At 39.7% G+C, this 23,776-nt stretch overlaps 1 protein-coding gene across 6 annotated transcripts in view; it reads left to right on the top strand.

Moving 5' to 3' along the window:
• zgc:92107 (uncharacterized protein LOC492329 homolog) overlaps positions 1–22,509 on the top strand; it is a 45,454-nt gene extending 22,945 nt beyond the window's left edge. For 4 of the 6 annotated variants that reach the window (XM_036559108.1, XM_036559106.1, XM_036559107.1 and 1 more), the window contains 8 exons: positions 11,531–12,893; positions 14,568–15,204; positions 15,487–15,579; positions 16,759–16,832; positions 19,182–19,381; positions 19,663–19,754; positions 20,810–20,979; positions 21,097–22,509. In XM_036559108.1, coding sequence (XP_036415001.1) covers positions 11,531–12,893; positions 14,568–15,204; positions 15,487–15,579; positions 16,759–16,832; positions 19,182–19,381; positions 19,663–19,754; positions 20,810–20,979; positions 21,097–21,291 — 2,824 coding nt within the window. In that variant the 3' untranslated portion in view covers positions 21,292–22,509. Of the gene's footprint in view, positions 1–11,530; positions 12,894–14,567; positions 15,205–15,486; positions 15,580–16,758; positions 16,833–17,041; positions 19,382–19,662; positions 19,755–20,809; positions 20,980–21,096 lie in introns of those variants that run through there. The other 2 variants (XM_036559105.1, XM_036559109.1) reach the window with 2 other exon arrangements.
• Positions 22,510–23,776: the final 1,267 nt, after the last annotated feature.

Genomic DNA, 23,776 nt, shown 5'->3' with positions numbered 1-23,776 from the left:
AAGAAGGCCGAATACTCTGACCTGTTGTTTGGTGCATAAGCACACACAACAGTCAGAGTTTTCCTCTCTGTGATTTTAATACGCATTGAGGCGACCCTCTCGTCCACCGGGACAAACTCCAACTGCACTGCCGCCAGCCGGGGACTCGTGAGTATCCCCACACCCGCCCGGCGCCTCTCACCTTGTGCAACCCCGGAGTAGGAGAGGGAGTAGGCCACCAAGGGTCCCCCTGCAATCTCCGACTGCCTGTACGGCACTGCACCACTCCCCCATGCTGGACCTTGCGGGTGGTGGGCCCACATGGTCCCCCCACGTTGCCTCTTCGGGCTGAGCCCGGCCGGGTTACGTGGGCTGCCCGGCCACCAGGTGCTCGCCGAGGGACGCTACCCCCAGGCCTGGCTCCAGGGGTAGGTCCCGGTGACCCTCTCCCGGGCAGGGTACACGATGTTCTGTGTCCGTTTATCATGGAAGTTTTTGGATCGAGTTAGTCTGGGTCTTCACGCCAGACCTGTTCGCCCTGGGAGACCCTACCAGGAGCATGTTGCTCCCGACGACTTAGCTCTGAAGATCCCTAGACCACACAAGCCCTTCTGCCACGACAAGGCCCCGATCCAGGAAGGGTCACAAAAGTCAAAAATCGTTTTTCTAAATTTTAATTGATAATGTTGACGGATCACAAAAAGTGGAACTTTGCAAAGTGCGGAATTGCAGCGCCCAGACAGTCTGCGGCGTGCACACTACATTAAAAGCTAGTGAAGGGTCGGCAACCCAAATCTTAATAAGAGTCATTTTGTCTTCTGAACAAAAATCAAACCACCTTAGGAGCCACAACATTTTCAGTTTATTTTACCATCTTGGCTGTACATATGTCTCAGTACGTGCTAATGTACTAGTGTAGGCTAAAAATACAATACAAACAAAAATGCAGATTTACTTTGCTCTGCTTTAAGCTTTAGCTCAGCTCTAGCTGCTTTTCTTGCATCACCAGCAGGAAACTTTTCCACAAAAGTAGAACAGTTTCTTGTAAAATGTCTCTCTCTGTAAAAAGTTCTACTTTTTACATGGCTGAAGTCTCCAGCTTCTCGTTCGAATTTTCCTGTTCCACCTTAAATAGTGCCTGAGGTGGCAGAATGTAACTGCGGCACCATTTAAGGTGAAATGAGAAAATTAAAACAAGAAGCTGGCAAATGAGAAACTGACTTGAGCTTCACGTTTTTTAGTGTTTGACAGTTTCTTGTTGCAGATTAAACATATCAGGAAACCCGCTAGAGTGCTTATAAAGGCAAATAAGTCTATTCATCTCCAAATCATCGATGTTCGTCTTAAATCTTTCTCTTTGCCTTTTCGTTAGCTACTAGCTAGGTGAACTAGCAGTTATGCTACATTAATTCCAGCATTTAAGACCATTTATTATTAAAACTGTGTTAGAACGATCAGCAGGGCCTTATTTTACAGCAAAGGAGGATTATTTTATTTTTACCTAAAACTCCAATTCTGCTGTGGAGCTGCAAAAGGGCAGTAAAAGGAGCAGTATGTTGCTGACCCCCGAGCTAGCGTATGGAAGCATGATGGCTTCTGTGGAGTTGAAGGGAAAAGGACCTGGACAAGAGGCACTCTATATGCGATTTGCGTCACACTAAACTAAAATATTTTGGAAACACGACAAACATTAGAAACCATATTACATATTACATGTTTCCATGTTCCTACTTTCCACCCAGTTGTAGTTGCTGCCAACCAGAGGACCATCGAACAAGTGATGTCAAACCTTCGACTCAACTCGGAAAGGGTGAAGCAAATTACAAATTCTATTGCAACTTTTATTGCCATGGATTTGCATCTGTACTCAGTTGTTAAGAACCAGGGCTTTCGCGCTATGTTGCACACTTTGGAGCCGAGATACAGCACCTTGCCTCAAAGATATTTTACTGACACAGCGACCCCCACTCTCTACAGTAAGACCAACACCGAAGTTATGAAATCACTAAACAAATGGGTAGGATAGCTGTACCGTGATGTGTAGACATCCATTGCCACAGGATCTTATGTCACCGTAACAGTGCATTTTATTACAGATGAGTGGCAGTCTGCTTCTCATGTGCTCCAAACAAGAGCAGTGAATGAGAGCCTTCCAGATGACTTGGCACATTGTTTCTGTTTGATTTATTAATAAGAGATATTGGAAGTAAATTCATTATGAACTATTACAAATACTTTGCTTTAAAAGTACTGAGTTGTCAAACAGTGAAAAAAAAAAGAAATCCTGTATAGAAAAAAATATGCATCAAGATGCATCGATAATCGTTTTATAATTGCATCGCAGCCCTCTGAATCGCAATCTAATCGAATTGAATCGTGAGGTGCCTAGAGAATCCCACCCCTAATTAAAAGGCTAACACAAATCTTGTTTTGAACTAAAGACTGGTATGAAGTGGTAGTTCTTCTACAGTGCAGCCTTTAGCTACACAGGTGTGATTTTTTTTATAGACTAATATCAGGCTCGTTATTGTGTAATGATGATCTTGAACATTGTTAGTTGTTGTGCTCGGTTAATTTTATGTCTCTGTTCTTAATTTTAGGAATTATTATTTTTAATTCCCTACTGTTGTTAATGGTATTATTATAGTGTTGATAAATACACTGAAATAGCTACAGAAAGTATGGTAAAACATTAAAATAATTAATTAAATGTAAATATTTTAAATGATCAGTTTAAAACAAAATCCATATGGTTACTGGAGGGTATGGAGGAAGAGGCAGTGTGTGGTGGTCAAAGCTGCCAGAGGGTGTGGAGGTAGGGAGTAAGTTGGTCATGTCTAAAGTATGTGTGGAAGCTAGGCTCACTGTCTGCCTGGAAGAGGTGCTCAGCTGTCTGCGAACAGCTGACTCTTCTAGCCTCCCAAAGACTGCATGTTCCTGTCACATTTGAGTCAGGCCAATGTAAAGGCCAGGTCAGGACTGTTTTAAAGATGAAGTACATGTACATATCACACATTCAGTCATCAGTATTGATAAAATCACCTTAAGTATGAAGATCAGTATCCTTCTTAGTCTTCCATCACCTGTTTAGCAAATACAAACTAATAAACATCAGTATGGATGGAAACGTAATATAGTTTTCCCTCTCAACTCCATATAAACCAAAGTGCTTCCATACACTAGCTCAAGGGTCGGCAACCTGCACCTCTTTTACTGGCCGGTCATGGCTCCACATCAGAATTAGATTTCTAGGTAAAAATAAAATAATCTTGCCTTGCAGTAAAATGAAGCTCTGCTGACCGTTCAAACTCAGTTTTATGGATGAATGATCTTAAATGCTGGAATTAATGTAACCTATAACTGCTAGTTCACCTAGCTAGTAGCTAACGAAAAGGCAAAGAGAAAGATTTAAGATGAACATTGCTAATTTGGAGACAAATGGACTTATTTGCATTTATAATCACTCAGCTGGTTTCCTGATACATTTAATCTGCAACAAGAAACTGTCAAACACTAAACACTTGAAACCGAAGTCAGTTTCTCGTTCTCTAGGTTCTTGTTTGAATTTTTCTGTTCCACCTTAAATGGTGCCGCAGTTACATTCTGGCGCCTCAGGCACCATTTAAGGTTGAAAGGGGAAAGTTCGAACGAGAAGCTGGAGAACGAGAAACTGACCTCAGCCTCGTAAAAAGTAGAACATTGAGAGACATTTAACAAGAAACTTGTACTTTTGTGAAAAGTTTCCAGCTGGTGATGCAAAAAAAGCAGCTGTAGCTGAGCTAAAGCTTAAAACAGAGTAAAGTAAGCCTGTGTTTTTGTTTGTTTTATTTTTAGCCTACACTAGGACATACTGAGACACACATGTACAGCCAAGATGGTAAAATGGGCTCCCAAGGTGGTTTGATTTTTGTTGAGAAGACAAAATGACTCTTATTAAGATTTGGGTTGCCGACCCTTCACTAGCTTTTAATGTAGTGTGCACGCCACAGACTGTCCTCGCCACAGACTGTCCTCGCCACAGACTGACCACTTTTTGTGATCTGTCAACATTACGTTATCAATTAAAATTTAGAAAATCGAATTTTGACATTTGTGAATCGATTCTGAATTGTCCATGTCCACATCGCGATGCATCTAAGAGTTGATTTTTTCCTGCCACCCCTGCTGGATATCCTATAGCTTGTATATTATTATCGAGTTCAGTGGATAATAACCCATGGCTTCAGTCTTCCTCTTTTTCTTCTCTTACTTCTTTTGCTTTTGCTGGGGTTTTCTTTAGTTTCTGTTATTACGTTGACTCAACTAATGTGTTGTCTTATGCTTATTTGGGTGGAACACACTAATAGCTTTTATTGAGATGTGTTCTCAAAAAATACTCTTACCTGCTCCCATTTTTGTTTATGATCATGGTCAAGTGATGAGACATCAGCCTGCTTAGGACAAACTGAAACTCACTGACAAATAACTTGATTGAACTTTTTCTCCCTAGCAAATTGAACAATATGGAGAGACTTCAAAGGGTTTTACAGCTATGCTGTGTTGCTTTCCACACTCAGAGACCATAAAAAATGTGTATATAGAAATACACAGACTGTCACCATCACTGTGTGCATGCACAATATAGCCCTTGGAACTTGCCTTACAAGGACTGCAGTAATATAAATTGCTTTGTGACTTACCAAAAGTTTTTTGTAGAACAACATCTTTATAGTAGACTTAATGCATGTTATTTTTTTGGCTAAATGATAAATGAGTCAATGATAAATCAGTTAGGCTCAGGACAAGCTTCATCATTCAATCATCACCATAACATCAGTAAAGACATGCATTATCTGTCTATATATATATGTATATATATAATATATATACGAAGCTCATGCCTTTGAGTGCAAAGAATGTTAAAGTTGTTTTGAATGCCAACTAAAGCAATCTCCCATGACTAATCTCTCTTTCACCCACCTCCCCTTTCGCTTTCTCTTATGCTGTCTGTCTTTCCGACTGTTTGTCCTTCTGTTTACTACTATGACACACTTGTAGAATTAGGCTGGTTTCTTAAGTGCACGTATTTCAATTTCGTAATATTAATTCCATTGTAAACCTCACACTTTCTTCATTTTTTTTAGATAGATAGATAGATAGATTGATAGATAGAAAGAAAGAAAGAAAGAAAGAAAGAAAGAAAGAAAACTTTATTGATCTTAAAGGGAAATTGCAGTGTTACTGTAGCAACACATATAATTGCACATAAACTTACATCTATCAGGCATAAATAAAAATAAGAAAAAAGACATAAATTAAGGAGAAATAGAACATAGACATAAATTTGAGTAAACTATGTGAGAGTATGAATAAAGTATATCTATTGCATATTTAAATAGCATATAAGACAGATTTGTTGTATTTACATGAGAGCAGGTATTGCACTAAGTGGTATGACGTAGTTACAACACAGCGCTCTTTAACACAGCACAGCACAACAGTCTGCCACTGAATGTGCTTCTCTGCTTATTCAGTGTAGCATGCAGGGGGTGTGAGGTATTGTCCAAGATGGCTAACAGTTTATTGAGAGTCCTTTGTTCTGCCACAACCTCCAAAGATTCGAGCTTGACTCCAACAACAGAGCCAGCTTTCCTAATAAGTTTGTTTAATTTGTTCAGGGCACTTTTGTTAATGCTGCTGCCCCAGCACACAACAGCATAGAATAAAGCACTGGCTACAACATCAACAAAGCCCCAATACTCTGTTAAGCCTCACTGTAATGAAATGGCCATATTGGTGTTTCCTGTTTTGCTGTATAGAATGCCCTTTGAACTTTTCCATGGCCCTCCACCATAACAGGAAAGGAAGCCTTCCTTACAACCATATGACCAGTGATCCTAAAGCAATAAACTAATTTTTCAGCATGTCATTGTCATGTTAGCATTTCTTGAATTCTGCCACACATTCTACGCACAGCCATCATATGCTTGCAGTTGGACAAAGTGAATGGCTACCTCTATCTCTGTGATGATATCGTCTTGTCGAATATAACCTATAAGGTCCTATATGGTATATGTGCCTTGAAACGGGTCCCATATTAATCTCAAAGTTTATTGTCCAGTAACTACTGCAAATTATTCAGCAGTAGTAATGAAACTACTACAAAGGTTATGTACAGATTTAAGAATAGAAGTCTGGACTTGCTGACGGAGAGGTTACACCTGACCAAATTCCAATCTTTCATTTGGGCTGTATTACTCAGTTGTACTCTGTTTACAGAAGTGACATTAACAGACATTTACAACTTGCAATAATGATGCAAATTAACAGAACAAATAAGTTGAATTATGATTTAGAACTAAAGTCAACCTGAAAATATTTTTTTTACACTCTCAAACCTATTTTTGTACCATGGTTCTAAAGGGAACCAAAAAAAGTTCTTCCGTGGAATTGCTTTTTTTTAAACAAATATTGTTGGCAGCCTAGCATATTTTGGATTGAATTTATTAACGTCAGTGTACTTTTGTGGTTGTATTATTTTCAAAAATTATGTAAATAGCAAGATGGGATTTTGCAAAATTATTTAGACATTCCTATTTTTGTCTTCTAGTAGCTCTTTTACATTTACAGCATTTAGCAGACGCTCTTATCCAGAGTGACTTACAAAAAAGTGCTTTGTCTGTCTAGAGAAAGTATCTTTGCTAGTTACCAATAGGTTAGAGAGAAAGCCAGTCCTGAGCTCAGATACTGCTAGAAACAAAAGTCCATGTTGATATCTAGAGAAAAGAAACATTTAAACACTGCGCAGTGCAATACAGTACATTTCAATAAGTGCAGTACAGTACATTGCAATGAATACTTAACTCAGTGCTCATATAAGTGCTGTATAAAGAGATGTGTCTTCAGTCTACATTTGAAGACCGCAAGAGATTCTGCTGTTCACACAGCCAGTGGGAGTTCGTTCCACCACCTGGGTGCCAATACAGAGAAAAGTCTGGATGCTTGTCTTCCACGCATCTTGAAGGATGGCGGGTCAAGCCGAGCTGTACTCAAAGCTCGAAGGGCTCAAGGTACAGTTGGAGTTTTGACCATTGGCATCAGGTAGGGAGGGGCTGGTCCGTTTTTGGCTTTGCAGGTAAACATCAGGGTTTTAAATTTGATGCGTACAGCTACAGGAAGCCAGTGAAGGGAGCGCAGCAGTGGAGTGACATGGAGTGATGTGACTGAACTGGGCTCATGGTACACGGAAGTCATGGTTCGGTTCATACAGCAGTTTGGACATCACGGTTCAGTATGCTGCATTTCCTTTTCATGGTACCAGCTCAACTCTACTTGCCTTTCTTGGTTTTCCATTAGGCAACACTGGTACCTGCTACCGGGTACTGTTTTTGGTATCACCTCTGTCGAGGTTCCAAGCAAACTCAGCAGATACCAAAAGGTGACTTAAAATGCTGCAGACTACTGATTAGTCAGAGAGAACTGCTAAACATATATGCCATTATTAGCTACCAGCTTAGTGTACCCTCGCCTTTGAGCAACCAGAAGTGTCTCATTGTCTGAACTATGATGTAGTATTTCCCAAACTCTCCTGTTTTTTCAGCAGTATTTTGTATTGCTGCCATCAGCCTCTTCTGAACAAAAGTTGTCTCCTTAATATAACGACAGTTTCATGCAGCGGTGATATGATGACTAGCTACATTGAAGGGGTGTACTATTGCCAGAGTGCAACTACAGGCCATTAAGGTGGAACGGAAAACTTGAGCTCATTCACAATGAAATACTGAACAGAATTAAATAGTGCATCTTTAAGTACTAATTGACAAGCTGACGGAAAAATCTTTCCCTTCTTTAAAGCTTAAAGTTACTTCCCACTGCCTCCTTCACTCTTTCTCTTTAAGAAATCTTCAGAGTGTGAGAGAAGTTAGCTAAACAGCTACAGTCAGATTTATAGCAAATATGTCAGTTGCTCAGCCGACATGGGTAGCTTGTCATAAAAATCGGTTCGAAGAAAAACGCCAATAGAGATGAAAATCTTGATTGGAGCAGAGAAAACACTGAACATTTTGTAAGGCTTTGTGTTAAATCTCTTCATAGGCACAAAAATATTGCAAGCTGTGGATAGGGATCTCGTTTCATTCATTTAATTTCAGCTTGTGTTTTTTAAAATACTCTCTCTTTTTATTTACCTCAATAGCTGCTTTCTTCACTTCTCATTTGTGACGAATAAAAGTACCATTACACCCTTAACGTGCTTATTAATTTCAAGTTAATTTCAATTTCAAGTTCAGTAGGCTTTCGTTTACCTGCAGTTTTCCCTTTGTGCATGACACTCATGTGGTGGTGTCGCCCCAGCACCAGTCTGAGAAAATCAACACTACTTAAGCACAAAAGGTTTTATGTGGCCTGCCTTCATGTAGCTTTAACTTCAAGTGTCAGCTTTCCTTGGCACGACAAACTTCAAACCTGGGGCCACATTCACGAAAGCTTTCTTAAGAAAAAAACTTACGAAGGTTCTTAGGACAAACGCTAAGAAGTTAATAAGAATGTTAAATGCTGTTCTTGAAAAAAAAAACCTAAAGTTAAGGAAAAAAAAAAAGAGAATTCTTAAGTTATTTGAAGAATTTTTCATAACTTTTTTCCTAAGAATGAAGAAAAATTATATTTTTTTTTCCTAAGTCTTTGTTTTTGTCTAAGTTTTTGTGAATTCGGCCCCTGGTTGTCTTTTATGCCATCACATTCAGACACTCATAAGATGTAGCTGATGTCCAGCTGTTTATGAATGCTCCACTGTAGTCCACTGTAGTCGGGCATTATTCTGTAGTCCGTGTAATTCCCATATTAGGAACTCTGGGTCTAAACTCAGTTTCAATGGCCTGATTAAATGGGGTTTTCAAAAAATTTCCTCTATCGCACCATGCATTAACTAAAAATGTTCAGAACCTGATACTTTTTGTCCTGTGTACATTTTTCTCCAGTATTACTGGATCCTCTGTAGTATGAGGTTGTTAAAGAACCTTCATAATAATATTGTTATATGCAAGCTAATGCCACTGTGCATCAATTTGATGTCACTAAGCTACACAAAGGTAAAGCGGGCTATGGTGGTGTTCTTGCGACTACCTTATCAAATTGTTCTATCGCAGTACATATTTACAGGTATACCCAGAAATAAAACCTCTACGTAGGATATTTTGATAGCCTAAAACTCCTTACTTACTCCGAATTTTCCCATTCCACCTTAAATAATGCAGCAGTTGTGATTAGCTATCACAAACATTAGGAAACAGGACAAAACAATACTGACATGTTGGTTCTATTAAACAGCAAAAATAAGTTAAAAACGTACCTTATCAAAATGTCCTACCATACCACATTTTTATAGGTGCCTGTAAATAAAACCTCTAGGTAAGATATTTTGATAGCCTAAAACTCCTCATCAAAATTACTACCAGTGTAAAAACTATGAGGCTGAATTTAGCTTCTTTTTCACCAGCTTCTTGTTGGAGTTTTCCTGTTCCACCTTAAATGGTGCAGTTTTGCTTGACCATCACAAACATTCGCAAATGGGACAAAACAATACTGACCTGTTGGCTCTGTGAAACAGCAAATTAAGTTAATGTTACTCAGCTGTCAAGCAGAAACAGAGCAACTTTCAATTCTCCATGAAGCTGAAGTCAGCTTCTTTTTCGCCAGCAGTTCAGAATATAACTGCTGCACCATATAAGGTGTAACAAGAAAATGTGAACAAGAAGCTGGATATTTTGTTAGCCTAAATCAGCTTATCATGGGTAAGCAGTAATATTATGCTGAGTCTATACTGAATGAGTGCAGGTACGTTTATAGAGCTTTTCAAATTTAAGCTATGCACAGCACAGAAAGATATATTGTGTTTCTGTGAGTAACGAAGAACAAATAACTGCAAGGAAACCGGCTTCTTTTGTTCCGAGTTCTTTGCATCTGCCCTCATTCTGTACACACAAATACGCTACCACACTGGCAAAGCATGCTGGTTTGCATGTTTTTTAAGGAGGCTGCCAGCCTAATGCTGTCAATTCAATGCACAGTAGCATTAGCTTACATGTAGCAATATTCATATTTCAACTCTTTAACTACCTCGTATTTCAGAGGATCTAGTGATATTCGAGAGAAGAATGCTCATAGGACAAAACATATCAGCTTTGGAACATTTTTGGTTATCACAGGATGCGACAGAGGCAATTTCCAAAAACTATTTCTCATAGAGAAATTCCTTTTAGACCTCAAGTTCGTTATATGGGCATAAAAGCATGGCGCTGACTGCAAAATGACGATATGACTAGATACGCTTGAAGGGCATTGTTTTTGCATTGTCTTGAAAAATGTATAATTTATTATACTCGCTGAATAAAGATTCTCTGTGATTTTTACTCTGTCACATTTCCTATATACGAGTTAATGTGCATGGTTAGGTGTTGGTATGTTAGAGGTGTGAAAGGAGAAGAGACAAAATGGAAATGATAATTCCCAGACATAATTCATAAAAATTCACCTACAGGAAATCTATAACACGCAGACCAGCTTACTTTCTATTTCTCTGGGGAAAAGAGGTTTTGCCCTATGACTGGTTATTTAAATAAATAGAAGCAAAGGCTATACTTCCGAAATCTTGCAGTTCCTATGGACTGGTGAGTTTATAGGTCAAAATGGTAAATAAAATAATTACTTAACTTTCTATTTTTGATGTAGATTTGACCAATTTTATCTTTCTGGGAAATTATTCTGCCAGAATATTGAAGAGTTTTTTTTTTAATTCTCTATTTAACAACTTAATTTAATAACTTAATTATCAAAGGCTCTTGCTCTGTTTAGTAGCATGGCAGTGAATGTATCAGATGAGCTATCCTGTTCCAGATAACTTAGGCCATAGGGGAGTTCAGGAATGTTGTCCAAAGAGAAAATGAACTGTGCCTTTTTAAAGTTAAAATAGTGGAAGGTGATTAATGGATTGGTCATTTGGATGAAGGCTCTCAGTCCAAAAGTAGCTGGATTTCCACAGTGACAAAATAGGAAAAAGTAATTAACCTTCTTTGATCTTATTTCTGTCAACTTCTGAGTCATCATCTCACTTTTAAATGTAATAAAAATGTAAAAAAAATTAAACTGTTCTACTTTTTGTGCTGTGAATAGCAGTCTAGATAACCCGTGTGATCCAGCTAGGGTCGCGGGTGCAATAGGGAATTGTTTGTGTAAAACAGTGTCTTGTGTGGACAATGTAATTATGGAGTGTTAAGCTTTGTGGTTGTTTCGTATACTCTGGCTTGGGTAGTTGTCCCAAATTGGTGTGATTATTTTAGTAGATTTGCTTGATAATAAAGCAAACCATATAGTACGGTTGGTCAAATAAATGATAAAGATAAATAAACTTGGCTGCTTAAATCTTAATATCATTTACATGAGAAAAGTATTATTGCATTCTAAAAAAAATGTCCAAAGATATTATACCTCTTGTTATCCTTTGCAGACCTTGTGAGTGCTAGTTCAAGTGTTTTGTCTTTCTGACACATTTTTGCTACTTTGTTTTCTTCGTTTACAGGGAAGAACATAGGGACACAGCTCAGAGACGGCAGCCCCCTCTTGGTGCTAAGGCCCCAGTGTTGGGGAAGGTTAATAGCTTTGGCCGAAACCAGACAAAGGGAACTACTGGATCAGCTTCCCTGCAGCTCCCTATCAACAAAACGCACAGTAAAGCCAATGGTCTCGGTGCCTGCACTTTAAATCCTGCCGGTGTTAGGTCAGCAGAAAATGACTTGTTGTGCACTCAGGCTTACAAAACTACACCTGCTGGCAAGATGGCCGCTGACACAGGACAGGCCCACCACCTGAGGAAGGGCAGCAATTTTAGCTGTCTGGTGACCTCTAGTGACCCTGTTCCACATCAGGCATCTCTCGGCGTGCAGTCCTGCACTCCAAGGCCAGTTTCTCCTCACTGTGGAGCTACAGCACGCCTGTATGATGACCCTCTAACAGATAGCCCCATTTATGATGAGCCTCCTATCGATATGGAAGTGGAGGGTGCTCACCTACAAAACGGCCTGTCCCGCCATACTTATAGCCTGCAGAACACTAAGTTCCTTCAGCACCCAGGACAGACTCTCCCTGGCTCCAGGCACAAGAGGAATCCCTCTGCTTCTGATTACAGCCCTGCTGGTCTGGAGTGCATCAAGCATATGGTAAATGTTGACCTGAAACAGGCACTTCTGTCCACGTCGCCCGCGCTCTCACCTGGTCTGTCAGCCTCTTCTGGTCCTGAATCCGTGCTCCCCCAGCAGGTCAGAAAAGAACCAGTAAGCCTAGAAAAGAAGCAGTCATGGAGGCTTCTGGAAGCTGGTGTTCTTAGAGCCATGGAGGTGCATCACAGCAGGCGAAGCAGTCAAGTCTCCCAGGACTATTCCACTCCACCACCTCCCACAGGAACCTATCAAGACTCGGGCTACTCCACTGGGCCATCCCCAAGTCTGCACAGAAAGAGCAGGAGGAGGATGGGTGCTGGGATCCAGGGACGCCCAGGCTCTGTGGGCAGCACAGGAGAGCTCTGTTCCCTAAACGAACGTTTAATGGCTGAGATGAGGGAGGTAGTAAGCCGCTCCAACACTTTGCGCGAGACCAAGGAGAGTCTGGATTTGGAGATGTTGGAGGGCTGCTCGGTGAAACACTCACATTCTTCATTACACTCACCCAGAAGGGTTGTTGGTGGAATGAGGTGCTCCTCTAAGGAAGACATTGTTTCCAGCAGCAGGTCTTTAAGCAGATCAGGAAACCATGCCAGTGTGACCCTCACAACACTGGAGATTCCTGGCAGGCAGAAGAGGACATATGAAAAAGTGGACACCCTGGAGAAGAGTATTAACAGCCAGGTTAGCCTCTCCTCTCCTGAGACTCCTGGGCCTCCCTCTCAGGTAAATTCATATTATTATTATTATTATTACTGATATGTTTGTCAAATTAGCCATATGAGTTCATGCGCACTGGCCAACCTTGTTTCCTTGTTCCCTTCTTGCCATGTTTTTGTGTAGTAAGCCAAAAAACACTTCTGCTGGGCTGCTGAATGGCAACTAGAATAATACAATGCATGAAAAGTTAATAACTCTGTGCTTGGGGACTATTTTCCACTGCCCAAGACTTTTGGCATCATTAAAAACCAGACAATGTATTTTTATCTGCTTGAGGGCGTGTTTTTTTTTTTTCTGAATGTCTGAATAAGTTTTGCTCTGTGGCTCTGATTTGAGCCAAATTATTGTATTTGCTGATTTCTTTGCAGCCAAATTGGCCAATGGCTGATTTTTATTTTACTTTTTTTTGACCCAAAGCTCACACTGCGTGGAAGAAAAATGAACTATAGCACATTTCCACTATTTTCTATTATCTAAATTAATAACATAAATAACATTATTTGCTTTTTAATGAGACAAACTGGCATTTGAAGTGAAAAATCAGTTGCCTATTTGAATAACATGAATTATTATTTTGTTATCTTGCTACATCAGAAGTAGGAAGCAGCTGACTGTTTAGTGCAAAGTGCATTTATAACTCATTTACAACATACAACACTTCCTTATGGGAAATAATGATTAGACTGAACTCAACTTCATTGGCTCTAAATGAGCTCTCAGTAAAACTGGTCCTGCAGTGTTTTTCCTTGGATGACGTAGCTGTCTCTTCTTTCCCTCTAGTTCTAAACCTGGTTGTCATCCTAGACTTGATTATTCTCATTCAATGCAAATTAGACCAAACCTTTCTTAGTCTGCTGTTGAATCTCTTATTTCCGCTTTCCTCTCTACCTTTTGGATAAAAGCAGTGGATTGGCCCATAGTGTATGTGGGGAAAAAAAAGCCAATTCAAATAGTGCATCCCTATACTTAAATGATGGCAAGATTTGCCTGCTGTACATCAATTGAACCTAAAAGAAGAGAGCCATTTTGGTAGAGGGCTGTTTAAAACACTTTCCCACAATTCTTTTGAGTCTGCTCTTCACATTCCTTATGCATAGCTTTGGGAGTGTCCCCCTTCACCCTCTACTACCTACCAGGCTAGTCGATCAAGTGCCAGGACATAGCAGTGCTGTAAAACATGGTTCCTGCAGAGCAGGAAAGGCGGACACTGTGGCCCATATGGTACTGTCCTGGCATAGTGAGGGTACCACTGTGCAAAAGAGCTGCTGATACCAAAACAGAAACAGAAGTGGTTGCTTTTTCTCACTGTTGGCTTTTCAACGTTCACACAGTGAAGAGCTCAGTTCGTTCTGTGAAATGTTCCCCAAGCGGATTACATCATAGGTCACCCAATCTCCTAGTGCTGTAGACATTTGAAAACAGTTTTGTTTCCCATTTTTTAAGGGACTCTTTTTGAAGATCTTTTTTTGTTTTTATTTGTTTTATTATCACATGTTGTATCTAGTTCATGTAGGTGTATTGCCATTTTTCTGCAGTGTGGCAATAACAGTAGTGGGGTGCCTTACAAGAGAGAAATTCCTTGAGGGCTCAGGATCCTACCTTTATCTCTCTTACTCTCTTGCTTTCCTTTGCTTTCCCACCTACCATCTCTCTGTTTTTCTGTTCCTTCCTTCTCTTTAGGCAGGGATGTTGGACTCGAAAGGTCAGCTAAAGAGCAGAAACAAAAGCATGGTGGATGGTCGAACAGCCTCTCTTGGCCCTCCTGGCAGCATGACGGCGCGAGCTGTAAGCCGAGAGAGCTTTCATCTCTCCTATGCCACCCTGCGCCAGCCTCCTCTGCCGGATACGGGCATGGCCGACTGGGCCAGTAAGCATCTGAACCTGCACACACAGGGCCTGTTTCGACGACGCATCTCAATTGCCAACATGCTCTCCTGGAACCGTGGCTCCATCAAGAAGCCGATGCTGGTGACCACCGACCGCACTGTGCGGAAGGAGGCCTGTGAGATGTTCAAGCTGGTCCAGGCCTACATGGGTGACCGGCCATCACGCCTTGACCGCCGCCATGCAGCCCTCCTGATCGTCACTAAGTGCTGGGGAATGCAGGGCCTGCGAGATGAGCTATATGTGCAGCTGGTGAGGCAGACCACAGGCAACACCAGCCCCCGCAGCCTGGCTGCAGGATGGGAACTGATGGCTGTCAGCTTGGCCTTCTTTGCTCCCTCACCCAAATTCTGCTGCTACCTGGAAGGCTACATCCAGCGACACATGGACCCAGCCAGTGATAAGAAACGTGAGTTTCTTGATCAGCGACAGGGTGGGTTTGCAACCCCTTTCACTCCCGTACTCCCTCTTATCTCTCTTTTTTCCTTATTTTTGCTTTCTTTTTCCCACTTTTTTTGGTCGCTCTTTTTCTTTATCTTTGCTTGCTCTCTTTTTCCTTTCTCTCCTATCTCTCTCTCTCCTCTTTTTCTTTCCTCTCTCTTCTCCCTCTCTCTCTCTCTCTCTTTGCCTTTGTTGATTTAAAAGTGTATAGGACAAAATATTAGAAATGTGCAGGATTTCATTAGTGAATTTCTTCTTGTTCTTTTGTCTCCAGTTATTCAGTTCATACTGGACCAGCAGGACTTCAAGAAGAAGAACTCAAAGTCCAGAAAGAAGAGAAAACAGAATACAGAAGAGGAAGAGGATGGTAGGTTTGCAGATTGCACAGAATGTAGTTGTTCTACTAGAAATTTAGAAATATTTACTTAGAAGAACTCAAAGGGCCAGCATTCTCCCTAATACATTAATTCTGAGTAGGAACTTTCAGGATAGCTTTAGCTCAACCACTAATAAACTTGTTATGTAATTTGAATGTGAGTGGAAAACAGTGTGAGTGCTGTTCATTAGTCAGTGCCAATTATTGATTGACTAAAGTCAATAAGGCTTGTTTTAATTAATCCATGTAGCTGGCCCCACTGCCATCACATTGTCATTCATTGAGCATGATATCTTGACATTAAGAGACTTTGACCTCATTTGGGTAGCCACAATGCTCAGTACTGATGCCTATGATGACTATTGTTGCCTTTCATGTACTGAAGGCAGGCTGTTGTTTGAGAGCTCGACCATCAGTGATAAGTTTTGAACTTGGAAAGCTTTGAAACAGCAGGATTTTACCATTACAGAAGAATGCAGCGGAATCTGCATTTTCCCTTGAAAGGAATAGTTAAAGCTTGGAGAGATTGGAAAACATTATTCTTCTCAGAGATCAAGGACTGATAGATGGTACAGTCTCTCTAATTAGACTTAATTGTAGCCTGGCTCAGAGAGATTAACAAGGGGTTGTGGCAACATGCGCATGTCACCTGTTTGCCATAAATCTGGTGGATTTCAGTTTTGAGGAATGCTTCTCAATGGATGCTTCTCATCCCAGCCTGAGTGTTTGCCACCAGGCCCAATTATTTCGACTGGCAATGTTAGCAGCAAAGGCATTGGCCCACTATGGCTTTAAATACAGTATTATGTAGCCATCATGTTAGCATATTTATGAAATGCAGAACATTTGCTGTAAGCAAAAACATTTGCTTGTTACATTCTCTCTGAATAGCTGAGGCACTAACGGATGAGTGTGAGTGTGACTCTGCCTGCACTGCATTAACGACATACAAAACCAATTAGCTTCCTTACTGCAATATAGAACTGGAAATTAAATACTTGTTTTTCTGAAGTGTGGCTTCTAAAGACCTTGTAGAGCAGGTCTGGCTGCATGTGTGAAATGTCTGTGTTCATTTCAGACTTCTCAGGCCCCTCTTTTAATATTTTAGAGACTTGTGCAGTCATTTATGGCTTCTGTGTATTACTCATTCCTCAGTGTTTTTGGCTGCAGGTTTCCCCATCAGCACTTATGCAAAGTACTGCTACCGTAAACTCAAGAAAGTAGCTGTTACCGGAGGAAAAAAGGTGAGTCCAGTATCTCAGCCTGTACTGTGTGTAGTGGAACTGGCGATTCTAGATTTTTTTTTAGGTGGGGCTGTAATGGGGCCACAGTTCTTGTTCAGGGGTCAAATAAATGCCTTCAAATTCTAAGAGCTCCATAATTACTTACAATATTTGTATATATTATTCACATTATATACATATATTATTCAGGCGGTGTGTCTCATTTCTAGGTAGAGTGCATCCTTTGCATCGGTCTGCAGAGGAGCCTCCCTCTGCTTGTATAGCCCCAAATGATGCGGCCTACCGTGGATTCATAACTGCAGCAGTGTCATAACTCCTGTGAGGCTAAGTTTGAGATGTGTGAACAATAAGCGGGTTGCCGAAGGCACCTATTGAGATTGTACACTCTGTAATCGAGGTCAATAAATAAAGAGGGGATTAAAAAACAAGCTGAAATTAAACAAATGAAATGAGACTTTTCGCTATACACATCCCCCAGTATTTCGCACCTGTGAAGTGATTCAAGATGAAACGTTACATTTTTTTTTTCTCTTTTTTTTCTGCTCCTAACTACAAAATTACAACTGAAGTTGAACTATCACCACACGGATTAGTTAACATTATTGACTTTCCCATCTGCTGCCACTCCACAGTCAGCTGTGTGACTTAGTTCAAGTTCAGATTTAGCTTTGGCTAGTAGCCTGCTTTAGTTTGTTTTATTTTAATTAAGAGCTCTGTTTTGGATTCAGCTGTAGCTTTGTCTCCTTGGCTTCGCTAAAATAATTAACCCTTTATATACCTAAGTTAATGAGTGAAACTGAGATGCTAAAAACTTTACTCATCACTGTTAAAAATATAGCTGGTCATCCATATAACAACAGGACACTAACATCCTTCACTGCCATTTATGTGATAAACTGGTACTAATTTTCATGAACAATTGGGGGCAATATACATTTCACTATGATTTTTTTTTTTTCAAACTGGCTCTGCGGCTTCATCATAGTAGCCTGTGACACAGCGGTTTATGGAAACTCAAGGCTAAGAAAGATACACAGGTCGCATTTCTGGGCCACATTTTAAGGATCCTCCACGGTCTTTTGAAATGGAGCAGTGCTTACAACGTATGCGTCCAAGAAATGGGATCTTCGAAGGCTGCAGGCATGCAAATGAAACACAGCGAGTGTGTTTTACATTTGGCAACAGACATGGCAAAATTTTATCATAAATCTAATCATTTCGCACCTAGTAAATACAGACATGCAAACTCGTAGGCAGTGAAGAATAAATTTGGAAACCAACCCCTGATTCAGGGTCCAGAAGCATTTAGCTTAGAAAATTTTAGTTATTTTAAATTAAAATTAAGCATTATGGTGCATTCAGAAAGGGAAACAAGTAATTGCTGTAGAACAGAGAGAACAAGAGTTAAGAGAGTTAAGAGTTCCAACACCCTTGTGTCTAATTTCTATCTATTAATTGGAGCAGGTGCATTACGTAAGGGCTGGAGCTAAACTCTGCTGGCTGATAGATCTCCAGGACCAGGATTGGGTACCCTTAAAAGATGAAGATTGTAGAAAAATTCAGTTCATTGACTTCAACAACTATGGCAGTTAAGGTCATGTCAAAAACTGTACTTCTTTTCATGAGGTATTTTAAAATTTGTTTAAAATAACTTATTGCTTACCATACCAATGTCACTGAAATTTGGCAAACATCTTCTAAGATCACTCCTCAACAGTTAGAAATAGAGGCCATTCTAAAGACTCACTGTCATTTGTGTTCTGTCTGCTGAAAGGCATATATGCACCACAAGGCATGAAGTGCTTAGACCCCTATGACCGCCACTTGCAAGGTAATTTGCAGACAATCGCTTGGCTCTCATGGAGGTAGAGTCCACAGAAATCAACATGTTCTACATCAATTTCAGACAAAAACAGTGGTTCCTAACTGTCTTTGTTGCAAACAATGAAAATTTGCTTATACTAACACTGAAAAGGTTTAATTTAGTAGTATCATTAAAGCACTCATTTCCAGTAACTTTAGCCAAGTTATATTATCCAGCAGCACTCCTAAAACTCAATCTACATAGTTCATTCATCATTCAGACACAGGAATTGCACAGAAGTGCAAAGAGTTTGTCAATGATGTGATGCAAGTGGCGAGTGTCTAGAGGAGGGGCACTTAAAGGGCCAATCAGATTTCTTCTAGAGCCAGTGCCCCTTTGTAGTGGTTGTGTTTGGGTGAAAAGTATAGAGGAGGAGCATTGAAATAATTGTTGAATACTTGTAGACATCTTTGGGTTGTAAAATAGTGTTGGATGTAATGGTTAGATTTTGAGAAGTCTTCTGACATTGCCAGTTTCTTTTGCAGGGTCTTTGTAAGCCCACCCTGGAGGAGGTTGATCACAGCAGGCGAGCCATCATAACTCCCTCCCTGTTTGGCAGCTCTCTGGAGGAGGTGATGGAGAGACAAAGTGAGCTCTTTCCAGACAGGAAATTGCCCTGGGTGCAGGTGCAGCTCTCGCAATATGTTCTGGCTCTGGGGGGTGCTCAGACAGAGGGCATATTTCGGTAAGACCAACTGCCATGGTCCCTAATAATAATGGGTTCCCATGTAATGATGAATTTCCTAATAATTGACAACATAAATCTTGTTACCTTTTCCTTTAGATTTTTTTTTAATAATGAAATGTACATTCAGTCATGCAAATCTAAATCTGTTCAAAGGAGACAACAAAAAGTATTAGCATAGGAAGCTGGGGGATTCAACAAGGAAACAGCATACTCATGAGTTGGTATGCTTGCTCCCTCTAATGGACTGACAGGGTAACACAATTACATTCTCCTTGCAGTGTTCCTGGAGACATAGATGAAGTCAATGCGCTGAAGTTACAGGTGGATCAGTGGAGGATTCCAGAGAACCTTTCAGATCCCAATGTTCCTGGTGAATTTTGTTTTTCTCTTTCATTTTGTTTCAGCATTCAGAGAGCTGGAACAAAAGAGAATTTATTTGTATTTTGGTTCTCAGATGAAGTAAGGCAGGCATGCATGACTGTTAACTTTTACTAGTCAACTAGTCATGCATTGCAGAAGACAATTTGTTATATTTTAGTGAGTTTCAGGCTCTGACACTTTGTCTTCAGAGGTACATGGATCGCATGCTGCACACAAATGAATACACAAAGTGGCCATTTGCACCTCTGTGCACTGATTATGGGTGAGGAATTTGAGCCAAATTAAAATGCAGTCACAAAAGTGGGAAAAACGGAAATCCAGTTAACACTTGAACTTTACATTTCTTTCCAATGTGCTGTACTTCAAATGTATATGCATCACTGAAATGCAGTCATCAACGGTAAAAAAGTGTAATAGCAAAGCACATATGAGATTGTGTTAAACAATGAGGTGAAAGCATTTCAAAATGAAGTCAAACATCCATTACATTGATTTAATGCTGTTTGAAGTACTGCACAGTGGAAAGCTGTATAGCAGTGTGTTGATTACATTTTAGAGTGGATTGTACACAGATTCAGCATTTAATTATATTAAATCCCCATGTATTGTTTGCATTGCATTTCACATTTTTCCACAATAGTGATTGCATTTGAATTTACCACAAATTCCTCTTCATAGTAAACTAGATGCATTTGAGAAACAGTATACCACTTTCTTTTCTTTTCTGATCTGTTTTTGTTGAAGCACTGTTGTGGTTCACCTGCTTACACATCACACAAAAACTACGCTATGTGGTTGATCGTTTTGCATGTATTTTGCAAATGACCCTTTCCTGTTAAAGCAGACTATTCTCGAAACATACATGAACTGGCTTACAAGATTTCATTAAAGTGTTGCACAACTTGCAGTGGAGCCGACTACTGCATATTTTAGTCCACTAATCTATGTAAACCCTAATATGAAGGCAGTGTTTTTTTTCATAATCTTGTTTTTCAGACTCAGTTTTCAATTCTTTGTGTCTTTAATGCTATATTGCTCTTGCAGCCTCACTCATGAAGCTGTGGTATCGGGAACTGGAGGAGCCGTTGATCCCATTGAGTTTCTACAAGCAGTGTGTCAGTAACTGTGACGACCCAGTGGCAGCCATCAATGTGGTTCAGTCCCTGCCGGACCTCAACAGACTTGTGCTATGTTACTTCATCCACTTCCTTCAGGTAATCCATTACACATGACAGCCAGAATACACTTATCCACCAGTTTCGCAATGAAAGGTGCACCCCCCTTCAATATGTTTTACATTTCATATAAATTGTTTTATAATACACCCTCAGGTGTTTGCCCAGCCTGCAAATGTATCGGTTACCAAAATGGACGTGAACAACCTTGCCATGGTAATGGCTCCCAACTGCCTTCGCTGCCAGTCAGATGACCCTCGTGTCATTTTTGAGAACACACGCAAGGAGATGGCCTTCTTACGCATGCTTATTGTTCACCTAGACACAAGCTTCATTGAGGGCATCATGTAAAGCTCCCTAACCAGCTCAGCTATAAGGCTTCATCACACAGCTGTTGACCAACCAGCCTGTGTGTCAACATGCTAACTAACTCAAACATACTCATTCTGAAAGCAAATCTGTTGTTGTCAGTGATATGCAGACTGAATACTGAAATGCTCTGTTACTCATGAAGGATTACACACCTTACACACAAACCGTTTCAAGTACCATATGTTTGTACAGCTACATACAGCAACAGAAAATGTCTTTGGTTTGTGTTTGATATGATTCAGGTTCATATAATGAAACATAAACACATGCGATTCAGATGTAATGTGCATGGGTAAAAGCCTGTTTAAAGCCTTTGTGACTACCCAAAAGGGCGTGTTTATTTCTATTGCTAGTTGTGATTGTCACAGAGTGACAGTCAGTGAGGGCCTTTGTAGCTTCTTCTCATACTGTGGTGTTTTAAAGACAGAAATTCAAACTGTTATTGTGTACAGACAAAACTTTTCTGTTATTGGACAAGCAATAGTAAAAGCAGAATTGTAAAAGGTAAGTTTTTTAAGGTCAGTGAATGTTTTTGATATTTCAATCCCTTGAAATGAAATAATTTATTGTATTTTAAGCAGTAAGACTCTTTTTTACCATGCTCTCTTATATGATGTTTTTGGAACTTGTAGTAGGCATTATTTAAAGCACTACTTTGACAATCAAATATGTGAAGTATGATATAAGCTGTAACAGTGTGGTGTAGTCCATAGTCTCCAACTTGCTCATCACTGCATCTGTAAATATATTAAAGAATTTTCAGTGAATTTATGAATATAATATGAATGATTTTCCATCGTTAGACATGACTTTGAATCAACATGATTGGGTTCTGATTTAATGATCCATATGTTTACCATTGGAATCTTGAGCTGTCTGAACAAAGTTTTAAATTTCTTACTCCGCTTTTGTCAGTGTATTGCTGTGTTATGCATTGTGACTTACTTCGTGTAAATAAAGCATGTAAATACTTAATTTACTGACAGTGCTTTCAAATGAAACTCTGTAACAGTAGTAGTAGAGAAAAGAGAAACTAGTTTTCATTTTTGTTTGTGATTGTTCGTTAAAGTTATAAGCTGCACATGTATGATTGAAATACACCTAAAGTAAATGTTGGTCTGTGTATGTTTTTGTGTGTGCTTGTGGAACAACTGTCCAGATGAGGAAAAACAATAAAAAGTTTCTTGACTCTGAGAATTCTACTTGAAATACTTTGTAGTTTGTGCTCCACGTGTTGAAATGCATGCTTTATGACTGTTGAAAAAATAGATGGCACACACTTAATTGGCTATAAATGTAAGAAATGCTGTGGAAGTAAATATTACCCTATGCAATATTATTCTAGAAGTAAAGTGGTGACAGAATATAAGGTATTTTGTCATTTGCTTTGTTTACCGTTTGTTCACCATTTGTTAAAAAATGGAATCCACACAACTCATATTTGTTTCTTAGCTGGGGTAAGAGAATTTCTTTTTTGTTTAAATGAATTTTATTTATTTAAGATGCCTGTGTACAAGAAAGCAATAATCTTGACATTAATCATGTAAGCGTATAAGATTGAAGCCTTAGTCGAGCTGGATTAGTTTTACCAGAGAAGGTCTGGTTATGTAATTTGCATGTGATTTTACTAGCTGATTTGTATGGAATAAAGAATCTGTGTAGTCTCCCCAAATAGTCTGAATCAAAACATCATAGATGAGAATATGCATGTGTCACTTCACTGTCGTCTGAATGACCACACACCTTTTTGGGTGACAACAAACCAAGGTCATAGTGCTGGTGTTCTAACAATTTGTCCTACCCATTGAGCAGTCCTACTGAGCATGTGCAAATCATTACTAGAAAACAAATAGTTCTTGTCCTGTAATCTGATTGGCTGAGCCACTGTTAAAGCACAATATGCACACACCTATGACTGCCTCACAATTTTTTATTTAATTTATTGTTTGCACAAGAAGGTACAGTATAAACAAATTAAAAAATTGAAAGTGTTCAGTGCAAGTGAAAAAAAGGCCAGTAAGGGCTTGTGCAAAGTACTTTACCTCAAGCAAAAAAATATTAAATTTAATTAAAAAACAAAGAGACAAACTCACATAAAATACAAACACATAGAGTGAGAGCAGATATGTTTTAAGATGATGAGACTACATTGGCAGCAAAGAATACATTCTTTGCTGCCAAGTAAAGATCAGTAAAGATCATTAACATATATTACAAATAACAGGGGTCCCAACATTGACCCTTGAGGAATCCCCCAATCTATGTTCTTTAGACTAAAGCAGGAGCTCTGCCATAAGACACATTGTTTTCTATGTGATAAATAGCTTCTAACCCATTATTACTTCTGTAGCAGGATACTGTGATTAACTGTGCCGAATGCCCTGGGTAAGCCAATAGAGACTCCTATGGTTATTTCATTGTTAGAGTTTTAGCTGAACCAGGGCCATGGAGGTAGAATGTTTTT

The sequence above is a fragment of the Colossoma macropomum genome, unplaced genomic scaffold, assembly GCF_904425465.1.
Source record: "Colossoma macropomum unplaced genomic scaffold, Colossoma_macropomum, whole genome shotgun sequence".
Taxonomy (NCBI): Eukaryota; Metazoa; Chordata; class Actinopteri; order Characiformes; family Serrasalmidae; genus Colossoma; species Colossoma macropomum.
This window is presented reverse-complemented; position numbering and strand designations above follow the sequence as displayed.